At 35.2% G+C, this 17,765-nt stretch overlaps 2 protein-coding genes across 2 annotated transcripts in view; one reads left to right on the top strand and one right to left on the bottom strand.

Annotated features, from left to right (window-relative positions):
* The window catches only part of LOC107744877 (ankyrin repeat domain-containing protein 1-like), a 7,481-nt gene extending 4,571 nt beyond the window's left edge, over positions 1-2,910 (bottom strand). Inside the window, exons 1-4 of the mRNA XM_016558697.1 lie at positions 2,750-2,910; positions 1,088-1,267; positions 895-1,020; positions 682-789 (exon numbers count right to left, since the gene is read on the bottom strand). Coding sequence (XP_016414183.1) covers positions 682-789; positions 895-1,020; positions 1,088-1,267; positions 2,750-2,776 — 441 coding nt within the window. The 5' untranslated portion in view covers positions 2,777-2,910. The remainder of the gene's footprint in view (positions 1-681; positions 790-894; positions 1,021-1,087; positions 1,268-2,749) is intronic.
* A 10,731-nt stretch (positions 2,911-13,641) lies between these two features.
* Positions 13,642-17,765, top strand: part of LOC107744529 (polycomb group RING finger protein 5-A) — an 11,640-nt gene continuing 7,516 nt past the window's right edge. Inside the window, exon 1 of the mRNA XM_016558227.1 lies at positions 13,642-13,803. The gene's annotated coding sequence lies outside the window, so the exon portion shown is untranslated. The remainder of the gene's footprint in view (positions 13,804-17,765) is intronic.

Below are 17,765 nucleotides of genomic sequence, written 5' to 3'. Positions count from 1 at the left end.
ATTTGGCTCCCAAACTTTGGAATAGCCTTCCTGATAATGTTCGGGGTTCAGACATACTCTCTCTGTTTAAATCTAGATTAAAGACATCTCTTTGGCCAAGCATTCAAATAATGCATGTCATAAACTTGTACTGCAGTTATATCTGATCAAATGCACATTATTATTCTTTAGCTTGGGTTAAACAAATCAATTTTGCTTGGTTGGAACAGCAGCTACGCTAATTATGTCTCTATTTGTTTCTCTGTTTCTGCCACAGGACTGACATCCCGTACATATGTACATTAACTGACATAGTCACCATTGATAAGCTGCTACTAAATATATTGTAGAAACTTAATTTTCTGTAAAGCTGCTTTGCAACGATTTGTATCGTGAAAAGCGCTATACAAATAAACTTGAACTGAATTGAATTGAATATTACTAAAATATCACTGGTGAGAGTTTAAAGGAATAGTTCACCCAAAAATGAAAATGTGGCCATCATTTAAGCACCAAAATGTTGTTCCAAACCTTCTGTGGAACATAGAAGATGATATTTTGAAGAATGTTGGTAACCAAAAAGTTTTTGTCTTTTATGTCTTTTTTTCATTTCTGGGTGAACTATCCCTTTAATTCTGCAGGACTGAACAGCACAAGTGAAGGAAAGTGTGAGATGTGTGTGTTCTTGTGTTATACACTCACGTGATCGCAGGCATTGGGGTCTCCACCATCTGCTAAATATTTCTCAACAACAGGCATTTTATTCTCTGTGACAGCCTTTAGGAACAAAGCCTGGTCCACTGTTTCAGGCTGAAATAATGTTAGGTTATAATTAAATCTCAAATCTTTATGATATATTCGTATTAAAATGATATAGCCATATTTGTAATGCGAATTATGGAAGGAGTTCCTCACCAGGATATCAGGCTCTGGCTGTTTCTTTGACATTTGAATCTTCCTTTCCTTTCTCCTCTTCCTCAGCTGCAAAATATTGAAGAGGTCTTCTACAGTTTCTAGTTTTAGCTGTCCTGATTGGTCAACCTAAAAAAATGACTATGTTACTAATTTGTAGCCATGTTCACTTTTATCAAGTTGTATTCATTATTACATTGAGTTTGAGGTTCTCTTCACATGGTTTGATGTCATTCTGGGTGGTGTCATTCAGGTCCTGTTGTGTCTGAAGTCCATCCTGTTTCTCCTGGATGATGCTGGTTTCATATTCTCCTGCACCAAACACCTCTGCACAGGCACCTCCTGACACCTTTCCCTCGCCTCTCTTCCCAGTGACCTGTGATTGGACATGACACTCATCATTCTTGGATTTCATATATGTATGAATTAAAGTCAATGGAGCTTAAGCAACTGTGGTCTAGTGTGACCACAGTATGTACACACTCATTTTCAAGGACTGAACAGCTTCCATGGAAAGAACAAGTGTACAGTTTAAAGCAGATGTAGTTTAATTTAGTGCTTGTGTGGGTGGGGTGGAGAGAGTGTTCAGCTGTTTTGAGAACCTAAAAAAATAATTACAAACATTTGTGTCATTTCAGTTGTTTAAAATAGGAGGACAGGCCTGTGCAGTTGGGTCATTCTAGACACCCTGGATCTTAATCGCTGACAGATATTTAATAACATCACACTGCTCCATCCCCCTCTCGCACTCATACTTTTTTCTCTTTTATGCATTTTTTCTTTTGTGTACTTACTTTCTGTTTGTTATAGCCTATTCTTTATTTCTTTCCTTTTCTTATAATAATATGTAAACACAAAAAAAAATTATTTTATGCATTTTCTCTTGTGGTCGTTCCTTATTGTAACTTCTCTCTTTGTTATGTACTGCCTTTCTTTTTCTTATGTTTTTCAATTCTTTTCATTGTAAATGCTACAGATTTATTATTCTGTAACAATAAGCAGTGTTATTTTAGTATTACTGTTATACTATTACAGCATATTAATATTTTTTATTCGCTTTTAATTGTATATTTTTATTTATTATTTAAATTTTAAGTTAAGTTTTAGTTTTGTTATTTTCTTTTAGGTTTTTCAATTCTTTTCATTGTAAATGCTACAGATTTATTATTCTGTAACAATAAGCAGTGTTATTTTAGTATTACTGTTATACTATTACAGCATATTAATATTTTTTATTCGCTTTTAATTGTATATTTTTTATTTATTATTTAAATTTTAAGTTAAGTTTTAGTTTTGTTATTTTCTTTTACCTTTATATTTGTTTAATTTATTTCAGTTTTAGTCATTTTAGCATTTCATACATTTTTTTTAAATTAGCATTGCTGTATTTCAACTGTATCCTATAATTTTAGTTAACAATTTTCGATAACACTTTATTTTACGGTGTCCTTGTTACACAAGTTACATGTACTTACTATTACAATAAAAACAAATTATGCATTATGCAAGTAACCCTAAACCAAACCCTAACCATATAGTAAGTACGTGAAGTTAATGTAACTCAGTACTTAAATGTATAATTACACTGTAACAAGGGCACCTTAAAATAAAGTGCAACCCAATTTTCTTTATCATATATCTTTATAGCTAATAAGTTTCGTTTTGTCTTACAACATTTCAGCATAAACAGCTTTGTTAAATTTGTGCTTTTCTAAGTAAACACACGCATTTGCATGGGATTTTTGCACGTTTATCTTGCACAAAATTCTAACAATATAAATCTTGAAGTTAGCTGATAACATGTCAACATTCAGATGAGACTCCCAGAAAGCACTGCATGCATCAGCACAAAACTTACCAGCTCTTCAACACGCAGCAGCCCCATGATGTCTGTGATCTGGAAGTTTGTGTCTTCAGCTCTCGTCGGTTGCGCGTTTTGCTGTAAGGCTGTCAGTGGTGATATGTAGTTGTCTCTGTGGTTAATTAGAGTCCCAAAGCGATCGGTGTTGCCTGCTGAGCTCCCTGGTGATCTGTGCATCATCTCTCCACACCTCCCTTATATATAGGCTATACACGGTTCTAGAGTCTGGCGCGGTCCATAAAAAAGTTAGATCATGTTCCTTACTTTCTCTTCCACTCTTTCACCGCCCACAAAATTCCAATGGCGCGAGACACCTTCATTCATCCTTTCCGATCATCTACTGAATCCCAAGCAAGCGATGACTGCACGAGGCAGGAACGCGCGGCTTCCGTTCTGGAATGGACATCGCGACTCGCCAGTAGCTCCAGACTCCCAGGCCTGACCTGCGACCACTGACACGCGGGTGGGCAACAGGTGCACGACTGCATGACTGCATAGTCTATTCAGCGCGTGAGAAAAGCAATAAAGAAGTGTGACGTTGCCTTTTTGTCAATTATAGTAAGGGAGACTACTTGTCAGACTTTTTATAGGCCTACTCCAGTAAAATTTTCTTAGGGTAAGTCTTTTTTTTTTTTTAAATTCAGGTTGTGTTTAGGCACATATACATGTACTAAAGTCCTGCTTACAAAAAAAAGCTTCATAACATGTCCACCATTATTGCCATTGTAAAGTGCCACACTCTAGTTGTCACAAATGGTTGTCACAAAATGGTAAAGCTTCCATTAGGCCTACTCAGTCCTACTATAGTTAGTCCTAGTATCGTTTTTTTAATAAAAAAAAATTCAGGTAAACATTGATAATAAAACAATTACAAAATACAAATTAAATCATTAAAAAATGCAAAAATAGAAATTAAAACACAAAAAATATAAATGGAAGCCTGTTTGTCTGTTGTTGTTGTTGTTTTTCTTGGAACTGAGAGTTTGTGTCTCACAATTCTGACTTTTCTTCTCAGAATTGCGCTATTTAGTTTATATTTCACAATTTTGATAAGAAAAAAAGTCTGAATTGTGAAATAAAAAGTCACAATTTCTTCTTAATTTTTTATGGAAACAGGCTTCCATGGGTACCATATCTTTTTGGTCAAAAGAATTTATGAAAACATAACAAACAACTATGCAACATGTGGCAACTAGCCCTAATTCCCTATATAGGCTTGTATAGAACAGTACAGTATGCTTATAATAGTCTACAGTGCTGTATACTATGTATTGGTATATTTGTTTATGAGAATTACATTTATATTCAAGGACATTTATTTATTTTTGTACTTCATTGTACATTTTTAGTGTTCATGTCACCATGCGCCCTTACTATAGTTAGTCCTAGTATCGTTTTTTTAATAAAAAAAAATTCAGGTAAACATTGATAATAAAACAATTACAAAATACAAATTAAATCATTAAAAAATGCAAAAATAGAAATTAAAACACAAAAAATATAAATGGAAGCCTGTTTGTCTGTTGTTGTTGTTGTTTTTCTTGGAACTGAGAGTTTGTGTCTCACAATTCTGACTTTTCTTCTCAGAATTGCGCTATTCTGAGTTTATATTTCACAATTTTGATAAGAAAAAAAGTCTGAATTGTGAAATAAAAAGTCACAATTTCTTCTTAATTTTTTATGGAAACAGGCTTCCATGGGTACCATATCTTTTTGGTCAAAAGAATTTATGAAAACATAACAAACAACTATGCAACATGTGGCAACTAGCCCTAATTCCCTATATAGGCTTGTATAGAACAGTACAGTATGCTTATAATAGTCTACAGTGCTGTATACTATTTATTGGTATATTTGTTTATGAGAATTACATTTATATTCAAGGACATTTATTTATTCTTGTACTTCATTGTACATTTTTAGTGTTCATGTCACCATGCGCCCTTTTGCATGAGGCATTTAAGAGCTGTTAACACTCACTATATTTAATGATTGATTTAATTCAAGCTTCCATTGTAACAAATGTTCAGAAATAACACGCCAGCCTGTCAAGTTGCGCAAGTCTGGCGTGAGCATGACAGGTATGAAATGATGTCTGTGAACTTCCTTGCACATGACAATACTGTCTGATGAGAGTCAGTAACATAGGCTTTAAATAGCCTCGTGGTAATGACAGAGTGACAAGTTTGAGACACGTTCTCACCTCTTATGGACAGAGAGCAATATGCACAGATAAATTTGAGCTGATGTCATCCATCAATGGCCGTGTTTTGCAGGTGCATGCTTCTGCAAGGCGCTCATGCCCTTCAACCACAAGCTGAACAGGTGCAGAATTGCATACAAGTGCAATCGCTCATACGATCAGTTAGTGATACATCTAAAGTTTACTCTAAAGAGTGAGGAGCTCACCCAGTCCATCAGTCATAAATCAAAATCAATCACAAGATTATTCGCAATGGTGTTTCCCTTAAAAGGAGACACTTAGGCCACTGTCTAGGCCTATATCTGAGAGTTGCCAAAGGTCATGACTCAAGATGAAGAAAGAGTGACTAATGAGAGGAGCTTTCAGTGCATTCTGAAGTGTCTTGCTCAAGGGCAGAAGCCTGGATTGCCACATGTGGGGTTTACACCTTTTTACCAACCTCAATCTTAAAAAGTCAACTCAAGATGTTCTGATTTGACAGCTATCGATATTATTGTAAAACCATAATACATTATATTTAGACTGTTTGTTTGTTTCAACAAAATTGTGAGTAGCTACAGCCAAAAAAAATAAAAAAAATAAACAAAACATAATGCATGTTTTTTTATGAACATTCCCCAAAAGTAACCCTATAATGGACCCTTTTCAGACTGTGATAATGCTTTTCAAATTTCATCAGCATTGTAAGTACTGCTAAGATATATATGTACATTTATATTTAATATTTTCAGTTTTAAAATGTATGTATATTTATAACACTTTATTTTGTATTATATTACCTTTGTATTATGAAAAACTAGTTAATGCTGCTATAGTTGTTTCTAATACAGCATCTGTGTGAGTGATTGTCAATTTGACATCATTCTGTCTTCTGGCTGTCATTACCAATCTCTCTCTCTCTCTCTCTCTCTATTTTCCTCTTTTTGAAATTTGTGTAAACACTATTGTCGAGTTTTCTCTTTTGATATTTGAGCAAATTGGAAGGCAAAAAATATATATTTGATGTAGTCTACCATTCATCACTATATAAGTTTATAATTTATAGCTTTCAGTGAATAACATATACACTGTTTTATTGTTTTTTTTATGTAAAATTATTTAAATTTTAGAGTTCTCTGGATGGATCTCCCAGGAAATTGCATACTTCCATCATTTGTCTGTGATAGTAGCTTTAAGGCATATTCTTCCAAATCCATCTTTTTCTTTCTTTTGTTATTTATTTATTTATCATTTATTTATTTATTCCTCCGTAAGTAATATGCAGTTTTTAAAAAGTTACATAAGCTGCATCCCAAATGATGCACTATACACTATGCACTGTGTACTCAACCATGTAGTGTATGAATTATATAAGTTTACTTAGTTTTTCATAATCGAAGTCTGATAGATAGACAAGAATCTTTTAGAATATTTAAACTTTTAAAATGTCTTTTAATGCCACTAAGATATTTTTGAATATTACATGTATTAGAAAAAGTTAATTAAAATACATAGTTGGGTTACTCTGGTGAGCCTGGATTGAAGAGCAGAGAGGGAAATCACGAGTCAGCCAAAGATCAGTTTTAGCTCTCTGTAGGGTGTGGGACATTTGGACAGGGTGCAGCAGTAGCCGTGCTGTAGGCTGTTAAGTCATGGATATAGTGGAGTCCTCTCAGATTATCTGAGACAGCAGCCCCCACAATATGACACTTATGCCTATTAATAGCAGTATAAATCCAATGGTGGTGTTAAACTCTTTTATGGAACAGCTGTCCATGATTAAAAAATAAAACAAAAAAAAAATAGTAATAATATTAATAATTAATAAATACTTTGTGACTGTGTATGTGTGTTTGTATTGACAGGTCTGATGTGTAGTTAAATTTAGCCATTGGCTTTGTGGGTGTCTCTAATAAGGGTTATTTACAGGGTGTTACCAAGTGTATATGTGCAGTATCATTGAAGGCTTGTAAGTATTCAGAGCTCTAACCCACTAACCTTGGCAAATGGCTTCTCTGGCAAATGATTGCATGTGTGCAGCACACGCAACAGCTGCCTTAGTTATTATTGATATAGTGATGATTTTTATTTTTGTGGATCCAAACAGGCACCGCACCAAAATAAATGGCCATACTCAGAGTTATGATATACACAGACAACCCACTCTTTCCTGCCCACTCACATGCATACATGCATACAATACAAACCTGTTTAGAAACATGTATGAAATAATAATAATGAAAAAAATAATGTATTGATTAAATATTATTTGACAAATCTATATACGTATGTTATAGTTATTTAATAGCATTATAAGTGTTAACAAGTGAAAATAAATAAATTCAAATACAAATGGCTATTTATAATTCTGATTTAACCCCAGAGCTGAAAAACAGACTGGTTGGGGGCCCCAGGCCATACTGCAGAGGCTTATAGGGGCAGTAGAACATCAGCAAATCAAACATAAGAATGTGGAATCATGTTCTCACAATGGCAGGGGTTTGGAATGCTACAGGGATTCGGAAGTGCTGTGAAGTTTTAAGGTGAGGGATTTAGGAACCTCCAGTTATGGGAATTCTATGTCCTCGGCTGTGGCCATATGGCTCATGTGTTGTTTTAAGATAATATATCTTTTTGTATGACAGCTCACATGCGGACCACTTGATCCCATCGATGAGTCCACAACACACATATTTCCTCATCACCTGATCATTCCAAGAGCACTTGGAAAGCTTCTGTGACAAGATAACATCTTTTACTGGTGACTTACAATACGTGTATTGGAATGCTTCCACATTTAAGTCTGAGTGATGAAAGGGCACAGTCAAACAATACAGTAAAATCAGTTCGAAACAAAACAGTTTTTTTATTGTTGTTGTTAGAGGAGGTTCTGTTGTCATTAATTAGTTCATTAGCATCTATTTTATTGTAACCTGAGGGATTATGAAAACCACATTAATTAATTAACTCAGTCAAAGACATATCAACAACCCAGTCTCATTAGAAAATATAACTATTACATGGTGGCGATTTTGTATTAATTTGTATCATAATAGCATGTGGAAACCAGTGGCATAGCTACGAGGGGGCCTGGGGTGGGGGCCCCCCAGATTTCTGATTGCTTATTACTCTGATAGATTGTGATGAAGTTAATGATGCTTAATCATCATCTCTGTGGTGGACACGCAATATAAACTTTATATAGGCAATGGATTACATAATCTGAGAATATCTGTTTTCGATTTGAATTGGTTCATTACTAAAACATTTCGCGTTTTATAGATAGGCTATTTCTCATGTCTGTAAGGCAACAGAGTTTCGGTTCATTTTCGACGGGCTCAAGTTCAATGGGACCGAGATGGCAGAAATAGAGTATTCTGTTTGGTTTCATTATTTTACAGCGCACAACTTGTTTTGTTGTTATTGTTGTTATTGTGAGTGTACAATTACAAATGTAGACCCTTAACAGATTCGAACGATGTAATTATTCTTGTCTGTATGACCAAAAATGACAAAGTATTTTAAGAGCAAGTGATCACATGTAAAGTGCACTGCTATTTGGCTTCCGCACAAACACTTAAAAATGTGCACATTTAATATAGACTTTATAGCCTGCATGTGATATAGAGAGGCCCCCTCATTTTAAGATGCCCCCCCCAATTAAAATTCTGGCTACGCCACTGGTGGAAACATATTATTTTTTTAGGGAAAAAATGGAAATATGAAGGTCCATCCCTAAAACTAACCCTAAGCAGATCATATGAAAACGTACGAATGAGATGATTGTATGAATTAGCAGCCAATTCAACAAAGAGTAAAATACCTACAAATTGCCATGAGAGTGTGTTGGATGTGAACCAAAGACACTTCCTTCCAAAGATATCTCACTTTACTAAAAACCACTGCAGACTTCCACCAACACCATAACCAAAAGCACAAACACTGAGATGGTTGAGGTCTCAGCACATATATAACATGTATATGTATGTATGCATATAATATGTAAAACAAAACAAAAATAATAATATGGCGTCCTAATAGACCTTAATCAGGTTAGACACCATACTGAACTTAACACAGAAGAAAACATGGCTGTGAGGAATAAACGTCTTTACAATGGCACACACTGTATAACAGATCACATAGCCTAATGTTCACAACTTTTAAAACTGTTTTATGGAGTTTTTGTCTACTGATTTTTTTTTTCAGAAGATGTTTTGTCAGTTGAACAATGATATGTTGTTGAATGCACTGTACTTATATCCCTCACAGCCTGGTTTTCATTCCTGTCAGAAATTAACTAAGGTCTAGAGAACCCAATTTCAAAGGAGGACCTGGTTTGTCACGACACAAACACATTTTATAACATGGACTAATTCCTGTTATAGCGTCCCTTGCAGTAGCGCTGAGAATGCAGCTCATACTTGCGGTGATTAATGAATTGACACATTTAATGACTTTTAATGAGGTTAATAGTTCCAGGATTAAGCTCACCTCAAACTAAATAGGCCAAAATGAGATTTTGAATTAGCATAGAGTAGCATGAACATCGAGTAGGTCCATTTTGGGGGGATATGCAAGACATTATAGAAGGTGTTTTGGTTAAGGTTCTGCCTTTGTTTCACAGAACTAATCGTTGCCTGGGTTGCGTACGTATATGTGGGGCGGAGCTATCAAAATAGGGGCAAGACCCTTTTGGGGTAGGAGCGTGTTTGTTTTGGTGATTTCAAGTATCAACATTGGCTACCAGAAATCGCTTACTCTGCCTTTAAGGTTTCTGAGAGTCCACATGGATTGACTTATGCTTTGTTTAAGCTCTAAAGCAGCCACAAACGCTAGAGGGAAAAGAGGTTTTGTTTGCACCTATAGCACACATTTGAGAATGCAGACACACACTGGTATGAACATTTGGTTTTGAGATTTTAAATTGTACTTTTATGGCCTTTCTTGCAGCTGCTGAAGTGTTATAAATTACATAGACATACACACACATTTCTTTATGGGCCTGTATTCTGTTTCCCTTCTTTGTGCCAAACTTGAGCACTCATTCACATACAGCCATAATGTGATGATCACCTGGTACACAGGTTCCTCACAGCTGTTCGCTTTTAGCTGAAATGATTCTTTGACATTCAAATATGTCTGTTATGAGTTTGTGTTATGACTTGAGAATGTCTGTTTTGAGCTTTGCCTTTGTTAGTAGTGTTATGCAAGCAGTATTGCTTCGCTACCACTTTCTCTCTATTACTTTCTCCCCTTTTATTCATCTATTTCATGTCATCACAGTCAGTGGGAAGCAAAGAGTTCATTGTTCCCTTCTTTTTAGTCAAAGCAACAGAATCGTATCTGCTTCTGCAGTGTTTGTGTGAGGGGATGAGAGCAAGAGGAAGAGAAAAAAGATGTGAGAGAGCAAGACAAGCAGGAAGGAGCACAGAATATCTTTATTATAAGGTAAAAGCTATCACTCAGTATAAAATAGCCTATGCAAAGTTAATGATTCTCTGTTTTTAGAAATGTTTCTATTGCTTCATTAGCATGACAAAAATGTTGTATTTGTATAATTAAAAAGTTGACTGGAGACTGTATTATTAAAAAGCAAGACAACCATGAAGTTTAATGAAATGTAATCATGTTTCATTTGTGCCAGTAGATGCTTGCGCCATTATTTCGCTCCATTTTATGATCTTTAAATTAATTTAATAAATAATCAATACATTAATAAAAATACTTGTATTTAATATTTTGTCATGTATTTTTCTGTCTATTTCTTTCTTTTGCATATGTCAGTCATGTCTTAAATATATTATAGACTATGTTCAAGAAAAGCTTTAATAAGTAATATCTATTAGTGACCATGTACACATTTTTAATAGATATGTATGTAAGGGTTCTTGAAGTGATCCAAGGTGTATATTTATTTATTATTGATTGATTGATTGCCAGTTCATACATTCTTCCTCATGACAGGTTATGTTTGACAAGCAAACAACCAGCAGTCAGAGTAACTCGACAGACATGGTAACCTCAAGCTTTATGCATCAGTTATTGAGACACATCCCTGATGCTGTAGCAATGTAACAGTATGATGCTTTGAAGTTCTAGCTGGTCTCGAAAATGTTGTTTGCACGTTAATAACTCCTGCTTTTTGAGTAGTACACATTAAATGCCTTTGAAATGACAGGAGATCACTTCCTTTGTTGTTTCCCTACATCTCACAGTTTTCACGTTTTTTTCTATTGATGTTTTTTCTATAAATAGTGCTATCTATATGGCAAGTGAAATCACAAGAAGTTGAAGGACACCCAGAGGTATAAAAAGAAAATCTCACTAAAAAACATTTTTAAACTGCATGTACACATTCCCGCTGTTTGTGTGCTCATAAAGTGAATGAAAAGAAAATTACATAGTATCGTTCTGTATGTCTACGGACGCCACAATTTTAGCACCCGTGTAAACAATGTGTTGATGAATAGTTATGTACAGATCTGAATAAAGACATCACAGTGCATGAGGGAGCAGAGATGTCAGAAGATCTTTCATTGAGGAGCTGGATATTTAGTTCAAAGGGCACACTGCACTTATGTTCTGTTGCTATGGTAACACAGTAATGGAGAGTGTTTACATTATTCAAAGCTATAATGTGTATCTCATTAAGAAATGAGGTACATGTATCACCATTCACCCAGAAGAGTGTGTGCTCTTACCCACACACAAAGGAGGACTCACCCACACACTTAGGAGTAAAGAGAAGAGTTTGAGGGCCTTTTAGTACAAGTATCCTGTATAATATAAACACTGGCTAGTAGAAAGTTTGCAGCATCTTAAACTGTTTTAGAATGCATGGGCTGAAAACTGAGATGACAGCCATAAGTATTAAGGAGGCTGGGGCTAGTTGTCACACAGAGGTAGTTGTCTAATCTATATCAGTAACTAAGGTTTTCAGTCAAAAGTCAAATTACATAAATGTATGTCCTTTCTAGCTGTGATGTTGTTTTCACATATGTGGCCCTGGACCACAAAACCATATTTGTAGCAATAGCCAACAATACATTGTATGGGTCAAAATTATCGATTTTTCTTTTTTGCCAAAAATCATTAGGATATTAAGTAAAGATCATGTTCCATGAATATATTTTGTAAATTTCCTGTAAATAATATATCAAAACTTAATTTTTGATTATAATATGCATTGCTAAGAACTTAATTTGGACAAATTTTAAAAAGTATTTAGATTTTTTTGCACCCTCAGGTTCCAGATTTTCAAATAGCTGTATCTCGGCCAAATATTGTCCTATCCTAACAAACCATACATCAATGTAAATCTTATTTATTCAGCTTTGAAGTGCATAGCTTATTTATACAGCTTCTCAGCAGATGATATATAAATCTAAATTTAAAAATATTTCCCCTTATGACTGGTTTTGTGGTCCATGGTCACATATTTAGTTTAATGCTGTCTTAAATTATTTTATATCAATACAATTCAATAAATTCTAGCATATTTTACAATAACTCTTGAATGAATTAATAAACACCTTTATTGTTTGTATTTGTCCAACAGTACAAACAAAATTTGTTTAGTCTCCCATTCTAAAAAAAGGGGCACACAACCACGTACATTTAAAAATTGCACAAATCCTATAAAACATACACTCTTTAAAATAAAGGTGCTTAAAAGGTTCTTCACAGCGATGCCATAAGAACCATTTTTGGTTCCACAAAGAACCATTCAGTCAAAGGTTCTTTAAAGAACTATCTCTTTCTTACCTTTTCATAATTTGAGGAACCTTCTTTCGCCACAAAGAACCTTTTGTGAAACAGAAAGGTTCTTCAGATGTTAAAGGTTCTTTATGGAACCATTTAGACAAAAAGGTTCTTCTATGGCATCGTGAAGCACCTTTATTTTTAAGAGCGTATGAACAAAGTGCAAATACTAAATACACAAATCCTTGCTTGGATAAGTGAACACAATAGATTCAGACATTCAAGAATCAACTATATAATGAAGGAAGATTTAAAAAAAAAAAAATTATTTCGTAAAATTACAATAAATATAAATATTTAAACATTTAACCAAATTGTAATAACCTATTTTATGTAAGTAGTGTTACATTTATTTATAAAAATATAATACATTATATTTGCATAAATGTAAATTAAAATATTTGTTGTACTGTACAAAACTGTTTTTGTTTTGCATTTTTGTTCTGGGATTATTTTTTTATTTTTTTGTGCTTCATAATTGTTTTGTTTACTTTTTTCTGGGTATTAATGATTTTTGTTGCTTTTTGTAGGCAGCACCTCAAGGTATTTGTCTAGCTATATAGAAAAGTACTTAAAATATTATTAAACAAATAATAAAAAATACAATCTGTGACAAGTTAACCCAGCATTCTCTTACATTTATTTTCAGCCCCATTTGAAAAAAAAAAACTTCGTGTGTCATCGTTTCCAAGTACACCAAATACACCAAATAATGTTCTTTTTAGCAGCATCATATGACCCCTTTAATTTAATAGATATTTTTCCCAATTCCAACTCTCTGTGGCCCGTTGACTTTCAGAGATTCACTTAATAATGTTAGGATGGTGAGAAACTGTTCCAAACTGCTCCCCCCCCCACCCCCCACAGCACCGCTGGTATCAATCCACAGCAGCGCGTAAACAAGCGCGAGTGAGTCCCCCGCCCCTTCTCTGCGCGAGCTGCTGCCAGTTCCGTGTCTGCAGCGAGTTTACCAGCCACGCACCGCCTGCACGCGCTCAATCCGCCGCCGGGCTGTAACGAACTGACTCTCTCTGGCTTTCGGAAAGCCCTGTTTTCAGTCTCCATTAACGGCCCAGCACAGAACGAGGCGAGACGATTCGTAACGGTGAGTGTATTTCGGATGGCTACGGAACGTGGGAATCTGCGCTACGTTATCGGTTTGGGGGCACCGAATGTGTGTAAAGTTTGGGGAGGGGAGAAATTGTGTCATGTGGTACAGCAGAGGCTGCGTGCCCGTCAGTCCGCTCTGGTGGAGCGGATAGATACATAATTACAGAATATAAAAACGACGTCGAGAGACGAGCTCAACTTGCCATGTGTTATAATTTCCATGGGGATGACGTCACGCAGTCCTTGACGCTAGCGCTGATGAGATAACGGGACTGTGACACAATGCGCGTTTCGTATGCACACTAAAAGCTACATAGGAACAGGTAATTGGTTTATAATGCCTTTTAAAGGGACGTTCACAGTCCATTCTCCTGTTATTAATTACGTAGTAGCCTGTGAGTTGCTGTTCTCCTCTTATATATATATATGTATTACATAAAAGGCAGAGAGCATCGCAAGGACGTCGTCATGAGAAATGATTGACCGATGACGTTGTTTTTCTGAAATACTGTTACAGTGCATGCACGTGTAAATCTGTTTAAAAGTTTAACCCTAAGAGAACCATTTACATATATGATTTATGTTCTCTTTTTCTTGTTGAAAGTGCTTTTAGAAAGCTTTTAGTTATAATAAGCATTATTTTTTATTTTATTTTTTGTTTTCTGGTGGATTTGGATATTGCATAAATGTTGGACTTTCACAACTGTTTACTATCATAGGCAGGTTGTGACGACTTGCATAGTATCGTGCTATTGGGGCATGTTGTCACAAAAAGGTCAGTGTGTTCAAAGACATACATTAATGTCAGAGCAGATCCTAGGATATTCGTACACCTTGCACACATTCTGTCAAGTACCTTTTTATGTTTGCATATTTAGAGGCCTGTACTGATGTTCCAAACAATTTGGAGTAGTTTATCTATGATTTGCCATTTTTTTCAGTGGTTAAACAGAGAATTAAGGAAATAAATACTTACTCGAAAAAAGGCTAAATTTGTTCCAAAACTGTTAGCAATTGTGTTAGTAGGTAGTGCATATTGTGATATATATATAGGACTGGGCGATATGGCCAAAATTATTATCACAATAATATCAGTCGATATCGATAATTATCACGATAAATGTCAAATCTTTATTTCTTTCAAGTTTAAAGCCAGATTTTTGCTCCAAAGTGAAAGTTGTAGAAACCAGACCATTAAAGGGGTCATATGATGCGATTTAAATTTTTCCTTTCACTTTGGAGTGTTACAAGCTCTTGGTGCATAAAGAAGATCTGTAAAGTTGCAAAGACTAAAGTCTCAAATCCAAAGAGATATTCTTTATAAAAGTTAAGAGTCAACCACGCCTACCTAAAACAGCACGTTCTAACACGTCACGATGTGGGAAGATTTGCATAACACCACCCAAATGTTCACGCAAAGAAAGAAAGCATAACTTTTATTCTCGCTGTAGTATTATTGTTGATAAAAGTAATGCTTGTTACATACTATTGACCCAGTACTGACACATATTATTTATTAGGTGGTTGGCTTTGTTTATTAATTTTTGTTTCTTTGCACAGCACACCTTGCTTTTCAGACTGATGAGCTTTGTAAAAATCGACGCGTTTCAAAAAGGCGGGGCATAGAGGAGAAACAATAATGTACAGTATGTGGAAAATAATGTGTTTTTTGAACCTTAAACCGCATAAAAACATTTCATTACACTAAATACACAAAATAATGTTCTTTTTAGCAACATCATATGACCCCTTTAATAATGCGTGATATTGTTTCAAATCAAGAAACAGGTTTGAGTTGCCTGATAATATTAAAGGGTTAGTTCACCCAAAAATGAAAATTCTGTCATTAATTACTCACCCTCGTGTTGTTTGAAACCCGTAAGACCTCCTTTCATCTTCGGAACACAATTTAAGATATTTTTGATGAAATATGAGAGCTCTCTGACCCTCCAATAGACAGCAAAGTAACTACCATGTTCAAGGTCCAGAAAAGTACCAAGATGATTGACAAAGTAGTCCGTGTGACATCAGTGGTTCAACTGTAAAGTTGCGAAGCTACGAGAATACTTTTTTGCGCAAAGAAATCAAAAATAATGACTTCATTCCACATTTTCGTATGTCACCACATTAGAATCGTTAGAAGGCAGAATCGCGATTCATATATGAATAGATTTTTACGTGCACCTAGTTTTCTCTTCCTTTTCTCTAAAGCAGCGCAGCATGGCGTCGCCCCCTTTGCTGCCTTTTCCCAGGGGCAGGGTTTATCTGGGTTTGTTACGTCATGTACCCGGGAAGTAACTCGTTGTAGTCCCTACCAGCCGTTTTTGTAGGCATTAAACTGCCAGAATTTTAAAAGACTATATCTCCGTTTGCATTGAACTTTCAGCTTCGTAACTTTGCAGATATTGTTTATGCTCAAACAGCAACATTACACACTAACTAACATTAAAAAAGTGAAATCGCAATCAACCACCCATTTAATGCTTGCGTGACTGAGTAAACGCATTTGTTCTCAATTTGCTCTCAATTGGTGCACAAGATGGCGCCGCGAGTGTGTGCATACTTACTTCCGGTCTTGCGACGTTTGCATTTACTGTAAGGGGAAACTTCATACGAAACTTGGCAAGATAGAAATAATTGATATTTTTCAGATTAAAAAGCGGATAGCGGTATATCACAGACAAGAGAAAACATCATCCCTACATTATTGCGTACCTCTGTGTGGAAATTCATCAAGATACAACGCGGAGATTGCTTCATTTTTTCTTCTGCTGATTATGCGGTTGAGCATCAGTGGTTAGTCAGTCTACTGGGATCTCTTCATTCAAACACAACCACTCAAACGTGCAATACTGTACATATTCGGAGAGTTGATTTTGTTCTGACTGCTACTTATAAGATCATAAGGTTTGCGACTGTCAAACGACACTCAGAGATTTCTGCATGCATGTTTTATTAACTATTTGATAACATAATTTATAAGTAACTACAATTTAAAGGGGTCATATGATGCGATGGTAGGTTGGCATTAATTAAAAGATCGGTGTTTGCATTACCTGTGTGTTTTTATTAATATTTATCTGTTTTGTGAAAGATCTGTTGCATAAACCATTATCTGTCTATAAGCAACGCATGTATTACGATTTCTTTTGCATTCATTATCAGGTAAAACAAATCTTTAAATTAGTCATTAGTTGTATCCTTTTACAGCCCTTTTTTCATTTAAAAAATTTGTTTGATGCAAAGTTAACTGTGTAAAATATTAAAATATGTTGTGAATGATGATGGAACAAACTGATGTATGTGCACAATTGAGAAATGGATATTTATGAAGATCAATCGCAGCCCATGTCTCCCAAGGTAAATATTTCAATTAAAAAAAAATCAGCGTAGGCCTAATACAAACATTTTCGAGAAATAAGTAATTTGTACATTTACATAATTGGTAAGGGGAAAAGACATTGTGTAGCTGTGTGTGCACACCATGAGTTCAACTTTCATTTTGTGAACAGTATGTATTTCATTCATTCACCGGACCCAAACATACGTAAATTTCAAATGCACTTGCTCTGTTAACATTTATAGTATAGTAATAATAGCAGTGTAGATCTTATTTGCATTTGAAGTGATATTATAAATCCTGTAAACATATATAGAAGGTAATATTTGGATTTCTCCGGTTCTCTGCACTGGCGTTTTGCACAATCGGAAGTATCTATGCACACACTAGCTAGACCGGAAATCCAAAATGGCGGAGATATGCAACTTGCCCATACTCTTTGCCCATAGTGAGCTCGCGCTGCTTTTGATCCGAGCGGATAAACGGTCCGTGTGGCGCGATTCAAATGAGTCGCGCTGTTTCGTTCAGCTTTTGGCACATAAACATTATATCGAACTCTTCATATCGTTTTATCGAGGAAAATTATATCGCGGTAATTATCGCGTTATCGAATTATC

Source organism: Sinocyclocheilus rhinocerous, unplaced genomic scaffold (assembly GCF_001515625.1).
Source record: "Sinocyclocheilus rhinocerous isolate Xijiao unplaced genomic scaffold, SAMN03320098_v1.1 scaffold851, whole genome shotgun sequence".
Lineage (NCBI taxonomy): Eukaryota > Metazoa > Chordata > Actinopteri > Cypriniformes > Cyprinidae > Sinocyclocheilus > Sinocyclocheilus rhinocerous.
Note: the sequence above shows the minus strand (reverse complement) of the source record. Positions and strands in the feature narration are given on the sequence as shown.